This window comes from Dipodomys ordii, unplaced genomic scaffold (assembly GCF_000151885.1).
Source record: "Dipodomys ordii isolate 6190 unplaced genomic scaffold, Dord_2.0 Scaffold35, whole genome shotgun sequence".
Classification (NCBI taxonomy): domain Eukaryota; kingdom Metazoa; phylum Chordata; class Mammalia; order Rodentia; family Heteromyidae; genus Dipodomys; species Dipodomys ordii.
This window is the reverse complement of record NW_012267251.1, coordinates 412,546-421,239: the sequence shown is the minus strand read 5'-3', so window position 1 is coordinate 421,239 and position 8,694 is coordinate 412,546. Positions and strand designations below refer to the sequence as shown.

Sequence of the window (8,694 nt, the reverse complement as noted above, 5' to 3'; positions counted from 1 at the left end):
GCCCCGTGTTGCTGCCAGCCAGCGTGCAGCAATCTGCCGAGCAAAAGCCTGGCCCTTCTCCAGAATATTCCAGAGCCTTCCAGAGGTGGGAGACCCTCTGGCCTTGGCCAAGGGAGTGTGGGGGAGTTCTGGTTGTGAAGAAGTGTGTGGGGATAGGTAAGCCAGACAGAAGAATGCCCTCTCTCCCCATTCCGGGAGTCGGGAGCACTTGGATCCCTTCTACTCGTCAGGGGCCCCCAGCTTGGAGCACCCCTTTCTAGTCTCGGACGCCAGAGAAAGATGCTGCTGTGTGGCTTCACATGGTCCCACTGGACACCAGCCACCGGTCCCGCCACCTCCTCCGGGCCTGCTGGGTGTTGGAGCTGGGAAGGGGGCTCCCGCCGAGCCCTTCGGTGCCAAGGCTCTGCTGTGGCGGCCGCCCGCCGCCATGCAGCGTTGCGTGTGCGCAGAGCTGGTGCTACGGTGCCGCCCAGGGCTGGAGCCAGCCTGGCCTGCTCGTGTTCTGCCCTGGCCTCAAACTACATGGCCTAGTGGTAGAAGTGTGTGTGAGTCAGAGTTGCCAGCTTCTCTCTGGAGAAAATGCCTCTCCTTGGGCAGATTTGAACGTGAGACCTGACGGAGCAGCCGACAGAAGCGACAGAGATGGAGGTCTTGGCTTGAGGCCCTGCAGCCGCCGTGGGCTCCGCAGGGCCTGCTGGGCATTTCCGGGCAGGGTGAGGGGCCCCGTCCTCAGGGGTCCCCAGCAACCAGACCCCGTCCTGTCCTGCAGAGATCTCCTGACTTCTTCCCAGGTCTCAGGCTCATTTGTGGCTTTGCTGCTCAGGAACACATTTGTTTTTACTTTTGAATTCACATACATTAACAGTGTAAGACTGGGCTGGACGCCAATGTCATCCTAGCTACTCAGGAGGCTGAGACCTGAGGATCACAGTTCAAAGCCAGTCAGGGCAGGAAAGCCCATGAGACTCATATCTCCAATGAAACACCCAAAAACAAAGTGGTGCTGTAGCTCAAGTGAGCTGAAGAGCTGAGGGACAGCGCCCAGGCCCAGAGTTCAACCTCACAACTGACAAAAAAACAACAAATAGTGCCTGACTGTTTCATTGTGATAATTCCTGTGTCCCTCCTCAAACCTCCTTCACCCTGCCCGGAGCACCCTGACCTTGGGCAGCCTGTTGGTGAACAGTACACGTGGCGCCCTAGCGCTCGGCTGCACGGTGCTCAGCGCCGCAGGGCCTGGCGGCCGCAGGCACAGAATTCCCTTGCCTTGAATCCGTTCTGCCCCGGGAGCGGCAGCTGTCTGTCTAATGCGGCTCTGACTCGCTTGCTTCTAGAGCAAGTCATGGAGGAAAATCAAAAACATGGTGCACTGGTCCCCCTTTGTCATGTCCTTCAAGAAGAAGTACCCGTGGATCCAGCTGGCCGGACACGCAGGTACAGCGCCCCGAGAGGCACCCAGGGAATGGGGGGACTGGCCATGGGGGGACTCGGCCATGGGGAGGGGCTCGGCCATGGGGAGAGGCTCGGCCATGGGGGAGGGGCTGGCCATGGGGGAGGGGCTCGGCCATGGGGAGGGGCTCGGCCATGGGGGAGGGGCTGGCCATGGGGGAGGGGCTCGGCCATGGGGGAGGGGCTGGCCATGGGGGGGCTCAGCCATGGGGTGGGGCTCCTGGCCTGGATGCTGGGGGAAGAAAAAGTCCCCCACTTCTCTGGGAGGCGTCCTCATCTGAAGGGCAGTGGCCTGGTAGATGAATGCAGACCCTGCGAACGCCCCGGTACACCCCTGCTCCCCAAACACACACCCCCTCCAGCCCTCTGCCTGTCTCTTCCTCCTCCCAGTCTTTTCTTTCTGTGACACTCTTCCAGTTTTGCTCCATGAAACTGGTGAGGTGGGTAGTATGTAGCCTGCCCACCGTGGCCACACTGGCAGGGCCGTCTCACGGGCAGCTACTGTGTGCTGCGTCCCGGGTGGCAGCCGTAGGAGGCGTGGCCTCTGCCCCAGGGGAGCCTGGGGCTGGGAAGCCACCGATGAGCCCCCCGACATCCCAGAGGAGCCTGGGGCTGGGAAGCCACCCATGAGTCCCCCGACATCCCAAGTCTCTGTGGGGAGGCTGTGGTGGGGTGCCGGGTTGGGGGGCGCAGCGTCTCCTGCTGGTGGCACTCGAGTGGCTGCCTGCGCCCTTGGCGTCACTCCCACCGCCGGCAGGTTCTGAGCCAGCACTGGCTCCGTGTTGCTTCTTCTGGGGTGCTGGAACTCGGGGCCTTGTGCTTGCTGGGCAGGCCCTTGACGGCTTGAGCTGTGCGGCTGGCCCTCTTCACTTCGGTTGCTTTCCAAATAGGGTCTGACTTTTTCCCACACTGGCCTGGACTGCGGCTCCTCGGTAGGCTTCCTTTACAGTGGGGAGACAGGTGGGCACGGCACCCTGCCCCGCCGCACGGCGGCTGGCTGAGACAGTGTCTCTTGACTTCTCACTCAGGCTGTCCTTGAACTAGTCCTCCGGACCTCCGCTTCCCGCGTAGCTAGGCTCCCCAGGGCTGCCCTCGTGTCCCCGGACGGGCGTCTGTCAGGCTCGGGAGTGCCGCGCAGGCCCTGCCCCCGACCTCTCAGGCTACCGCCATCCCTTCCTGCCACGGAGTCCCGTCCTCCGCAGCCTCTCCTGGGGACCCGGCGCCTTGGCGCCTGGGGAGCAAGCCTGGGACTAGGCTAGGCCGGACTCCAGTGGTGGCTGAGAGGCAACAATCTCCCCTGCGGCCTCGGTGAAGAGGCGGGCAGTCGGCGGGTGGGGACAGCGGGATCGGCACTGCCTGGAGGAGGCTTGCCCAGAAGGAGGCGGGCCCGCCCCGTGCTGCCCTCTGGGGGCTGCCCCGTGGGTGCCGGGTCCCTGACGCCCCTCAGAGGGCTGCCCCGTGGGTGCCGGGTCCCTGACCACCACGGCTGGGGACTCAGGCCTCCCCCTCCCCCCGCCCCCCACCCCCAGGGAGCTTCAAGGCCGCCGCCAACGGTCAGATCCTGAAGAAACACTGTGAGTCGGAGCAGCGCTGCCTGGACCGGCTGATGGTGGACGTGCTGAGACCCTTCGTGCCTGCTTACCACGGGGACGTGGTCAAGGACGGGGAGCGCTACAACCAGATGGAGGACCTGCTGGCCGACTTCGACACGCCGTGCGTGATGGACTGCAAGATGGGCGTCAGGTGAGCCTGGCGCCTCCAGTGCGGGCGCAGGGGTGCAAGCCGGGGCCCGCAGCCGCGCCCCTCAGGGGAGCTGGGGTCAGAGGTGCAGCCGGGGCCCACAGCCACGCCCCCCCTCAGGGGAGCTGGGGGCAGAGGTGCAGCCGGGGCCCACAGCTGCACCCCCCCCTCAGGGGAGCTGGGGGGCCCTCTGTGGGCGAGGCCAGGGCCCTGCCGCTGAGCACCCCAGCCCTTTGCTAGGCTCATATTCTGCAAACTCTCCATTTCTCTCACTCTCCAAGCTGCGGCCCGCTTTTCACAGCAAAACTCTAAGAGAGCTGTTTGTACGCTTCAATGTAATTGAACATAGGTGTGCACACAAACACACACATACATGTCTCTGTATAATTGGTTACGTGTTAAATAGAAAAGGAATTGCTGACTGAGGCAGATGGAGTAGCCAGAGGGCAGGAAGCAGGGGTCCCCCATGCCGGGGCTGCAGGGAGACGGGGACCGAGGGGGACACAGCTCTGGCCGGCCGCTGCACCCTCAGCGTGGCCTTGGCATCGTTAACCGGGCCCCTTGGGACCTGGCTCCATGGGGACGGACACCATCCTGGTTTGGGGTGCTCTTGGGCTGCTGCCCCCAAGGAGCGTTGGGAGCTGGGGTGGCCTTGCTGCCCCCTGCTGGCTCCCCGTGACCTTGCTGCCTTCCCACCCAGCCAGGGGCTGTGCCCTGGGGGCCTCTCTCCCCAGCTCCCCGCCCACCCTGGGGGATGGGTATGGGGTGGGGGACTGCCCAGACCAGGCCCTGAGCCCTTTCTGGAGAAAGGCTGGTGTGAATGGGGCTTGACAGGTTCCTGCTTGAAGAGCCACTGATAGCTCTCTGCAGAAGTGCGGCCTCGCTCACCCTGCAGACCTGCCTGGGCCCCAAGGCGGAGCCCCTCCCACAGCACACACGGCCCGGTGTCTAGTGCTGCCTGTCAGCATGGCCTGCCCAAAGCAGGGCGTAGGGTGTGGGCCTGTCCAGCGTGGGGTGTGGGGTGTGGGTCTGCCTACCCGGTGTGGGGTGTGGGCCATGGGCTGTGGGCCTGCCCAACGCAGGGCGTGGGCCTGCCTGCCCTGTGTGGGGCGTGGGGTATGGGCCGTGGGGTGTGGGCCTGTCCAGTGTGGGGCGTGGGGTGTGGGCTGTGGGTCTGCCTACCCTGTGTGGGATGTGGGCCGTGGGGCGTGGGCCTGCCCAACGCAGGGCGTGGGCCGTGGGGTGTGGGTCTGGCTGCCCTGTGTGGGATGTGGGGAGTAGGGTGTGGGCCTGTCCAGCGTGGGGCATGGGGTGTGGGCTGTGGGTCTGCCTGCCCTGTGTGGGGCGTGGGCCTGCCCTGCCCGGCGCAGGCACACAGACCCCCAGCCAGCAACTAGTACCGGCTGGGTCTGATCTCCTGAAAGGTCAGGTTCACACCCAAGGATTTGGGGTCCTCCTTGCCTTTTTCTTTCAGTACATATTTGAAAACCCACCATCTGTAAGGTGTAGATTTTGTCCAGCCTGTTCTGGGTCCCAGAGCCGCAGTCTGGAGAGGGTTGGACATGTTTCTGGGGTGTGGGGGGCACGGGGTCTCTGAGCCACAGCCAAGACCAGCTGCTCGGGGTGCTCGTTGTGGCGGAGGGGTTCCCAGGAGTGGGGGCAGGGAGAGTCACCCCTGCGGGTTGGAGGTGAGCGTGGGAGCCTGGCGGTGGCTGCTGGCCGCCTCTCCAGCACCTCTGGTCCCTGCAGCCCCCAGCTGACCCCCATTTGTGCCAGGGAGGAGCATTTCGGGGCGCTGAGCCCTGCCCCAGGCATGGCTCCTCAGCCCCGGGGTCCCTGCCACTGCCCGGCTCTCAGACACACTTTGGAGAGGTCAGGAGGTGTCGAAGGCAGGCTTGGCCTCCGGCCACCCGAGGACAGGGAGACGGCGGGAGGACGGACCGGTCTGATGCCCACGTGCCGCACAGGACGTACCTGGAGGAGGAGCTCAGCAAGGCCCGGAAGAAGCCCAGCCTACGGAAGGACATGTACCAGAAGATGGTGGAGGTGGACCCCGAGGCCCCCACCGAGGAGGAGAAGGCGCAGCGGGCGGTGACCAAACCCCGCTACATGCAGTGGAGGGAGACCATCAGCTCCACCGCCACCCTGGGCTTCCGGATCGAGGGCATCAAGGTAGGGTTCGGGGAGCGGCGCTAGCCGCCCGCACGCAGCTCCGTTCACAGCGGGAGCAGGACGGGGCGTCAGGCTGGCCCCGTGAGTGGCCCTGCCCCACGGTCAGCCCTGCCCAGGTCCCCGCCTGACCCGGCCTGCGCTGGGCCCAGCGGAGCAGCTCCTTCATTGGGGTACGCCGAGGGGCGCTCCCGCCGCCTGTGGCCCCCAGGGCTCAGGCTCCCTCCTCTGCCCGTGCAGCCGGCTGCCACCGCCACCGCTGCACACGTCCCTGGCCCCCCCAGGCCCAGGACCAGAGCCAAGGCCAGGCCCCTCCGCAGGGGCAGGGGCAGCTCTGCAGGCCCTGGGCCTCTGCCCCACACACCGGCCTCCGCGTGTGGGTGCAGCGTGGGCGGTGTGGTGTCCCCCTGCAGCCTCTTCTCAGGTGGCATCTAGGCAGGAACTCCGGCGGCCGCCGTGCGCCCCCACGGTGCCGGCCGGTCACTGGGGCCCAGAGTCATGGGAGGGACAGGACAGCACTCAGTGCTGCGGCCACTGCAGGGTAGAGGTGGCCCGCCGCCCGCGCCCGCCGCCCGCCCTGGACCCTCTGCCGATGCGTGTGCCTCCCCCACCTGGTAGAAGGAGGATGGCTCTGTGAACCGCGACTTCAAGAAGACCAAAACCAAGGAGCAGGTCACGGAGGCGTTCCGGGAGTTCACGCAAGGGGACCACCGCATCCTGGTGAGCAGCGCCAGGGGGCACGCGGTGTGCTCCGAGCCGGGCCCCGGGCTGGGCCTGTGCGGGCACCCGCTGGGGTGGGCAGTGTGCTGTGCGTGGAGAGCGCGGTCCCGCTGCCAGGGCTCCAGGAAGTGCTGTCCGGCCCTGCCCAGCTGCTGACCGCTGCTGTCCAGCGGGCATCCGGAGCCCCTGTGCCATGGGCACCCCGGCAGCCCCGGCCAGTGACCTCAGAGCTGGCACTGGGGGACCGTGCTCCCCGGAGCGGCGCCGCAGCGCTCGGCCTCCGTGGCCAGGCCGCAGGTTTGCCGGCCTCTAGTCAGGCCCCGCGGCTGCACCCGTCTCCCTGGGAGGAGCCATTCCCAGCCTCTCCGGACGGCCCCGGCCACGGGCCGACGGGCCTCAGTGCCTTGTTGGCAGATGAGGCTGGAGTTGGCGGCCTGGCGTAAGGTCACTCCCACTTCCAACGTAGTGACTGCACTGCCGTGCGGAGCTGCAGCCCCTGCCGCGCCGCGAGTAAACAAAGCCGGTCTCTGTTCCAGGTCGCCTACCGGGACCGGCTGAAGGCCATTCGAGCAACCCTGGAAATCTCCCCCTTCTTCAAGTGCCACGAGGTGAGCACGCTGCCTTCTCCTGCAGATCCCAGGGACAGCCATGAGCGCACACAGGCCACAGGGCCCTGTCCCTCAGCCCGGGGCTCCCGGGCCTCACGGCCATCGCCCTGTCCTGTCCTTGTCTCCAGCAAATGCACAGGGACCAGGCTCGGGAGGCCTGCGGGGCTGTGTGCGGGCAGCGCTGTGTGCGGGCGGCGCTGTGTGCGGGCCGCGCTATGTGCGGGCCGCGCAGCAGAGGGGAGGCCTGGCCTCTTGTTAACCCTGCAGTCACCCAGCATTGCGTGGAGCCGGGCATGGAGGGGTGGGGGGGTGAGGTCCCAAGGCGCGGTGTGACCTGGAAATAGAAAATGCGCAGGCTGGAGGGGCGGGGTGCCACCCCCAGACCCGGGCACCCCACGGCCACCTCGGGCCAGCCCCGTGCCCAGCCGGGCCGGCTGCAGCGGGCCCGCGGGGCCCTCAGCCCCTCACGGCCGCTCGCCTGCAGGTCATCGGCAGCTCCCTGCTCTTCATCCACGACAAGAAGGGGCAGGCGAAGGTGTGGATGATCGACTTCGGGAAGACCACGCCGCTGCCCGAGGGCCAGACCCTGCGGCACGACGTGCCCTGGCAGGAGGGAAACCGGGAGGACGGCTACCTCTCGGGACTCAACAACCTCATCGACATCCTGTCTGAAATGTGCCGGGCTGGCCCGCCCTCCTGAGGCCGCCCCCTCCGCCCGTGGCCCCGCCCCCTCCGCCCTCCACCTCTACTCACCCCGCCCAGGCCCGGACCCACCCGAACTGCACTACCAGACACTTTGTTGAAGAGGAGAGAGATTTTCTTGTTCTTTCTCTAACAGGGAGCTTGGAGGTGATGTTTCCTCTTCCTCTCTTTGTAAATAGAACCACCTTCTAGAAGAGACGCTGAAGCCCAGGGTCAGCATCATCCTGCTCAGAGCTGGAGGGAGCGGGGGAGGGGGGGGAGGCTGAGGAGGCCGCAGACGCCCGGGCCCTGCAGACCACGGGTGGAGGCTGCTGCCCCTGCGTGCCCAGTGTGAGCCGCACAGTTGCTGCCTCCCAACCGGGAGGCATCCCTGTTGGCCAGCAGCATCCTGGGCTTCTTCCAGAAACTCAGAGTTGTCCTGCGGGGACGGCTAAGCCAGGACCCCGGCCCTGCCGACCCTCCAGCCCCAGCCACCTGGTATTAAACCTCCACCTTCAGGCCGACTCAGATTCCAGGCACTTGTGCAGGCCAGCCTGGCTGGGTGCTGTGGCCCCGGCCCTGGGGGCAGGACCCCAGCCTGTCTGGAGCGTCTGCCCAGACACCACGGGGCTCTGGCCGAGCCGGGCTGAGGGGTGCTTTCCACCGGCCTCACTCACGCCCCCATTCTCGTGATGAGGCCTGTGGCCTGCTCAGGATGCGGCTCTAGGACCCATCCCATCTGGCAGGATGCCGGTCCCCCATCGCCCCGCACCCCAGCTGCTAAGTGGCCAGGCTTTACGCCAGGGCCTTGGCGGGGGCCAGGTCTCTAGCTGTTGTGGGGCTGGGGCCGGTCCAGGCCAGCACTAGCTGGAAGGAATCAGAATTCTGTCTTCTGGCACCATTTCTGAGTCTCCCCAGAATATACCCAAGAGCTTAGATCCCAAGTTCCCCGTCGTCTTGGGTGGGGCTGGGGGTGGCTGGCGTGCCCGGCCTCCCTCTCTGGAGTCTGTGGGCCGGTCCCTTGCCTGTCAGCTGTAAAGCAGGCCTTGCTGAGCGGGTGGCGGAGGCTCCGAGCCCGGGCTGCACTGTGCCAGGACCGGCGCGCTCCCTGTCACAGGGTCAGGAGACGGGGTGCCGGCCGGCTTCCCCGCCCTCAGCTGCTGCTCAGAGGCTGTGGTTTGGGGAGCGAGCACCAGGCCTGACTGCTTCGGGAAGCTGTGCAGCCCCTGCGGCCGGCGGGCAGGGTGGGTCTGCGGGGTGAAGGGAGCTTCCCGCTTCCTGCCGGAGGCTGAGGGGGGCGGGGTGGGCTGAGGGGGCAGGGCAGGGT

General features: G+C 66.6%; 1 protein-coding gene across 1 annotated transcript in view; it reads left to right on the top strand.

The window, feature by feature from the left end:
• Positions 1-8,447, top strand: part of Itpkb (inositol-trisphosphate 3-kinase B) — an 81,526-nt gene extending 73,079 nt beyond the window's left edge. The window contains exons 3-8 of the mRNA XM_013017279.1: positions 1,335-1,434; positions 2,979-3,192; positions 5,157-5,361; positions 5,977-6,078; positions 6,615-6,686; positions 7,171-8,447. Of these exons, the coding sequence (XP_012872733.1) occupies positions 1,335-1,434; positions 2,979-3,192; positions 5,157-5,361; positions 5,977-6,078; positions 6,615-6,686; positions 7,171-7,386 (909 nt within the window). The 3' untranslated portion in view covers positions 7,387-8,447. The remainder of the gene's footprint in view (positions 1-1,334; positions 1,435-2,978; positions 3,193-5,156; positions 5,362-5,976; positions 6,079-6,614; positions 6,687-7,170) is intronic.
• The last annotated feature ends 247 nt before the right edge of the window (positions 8,448-8,694 follow it).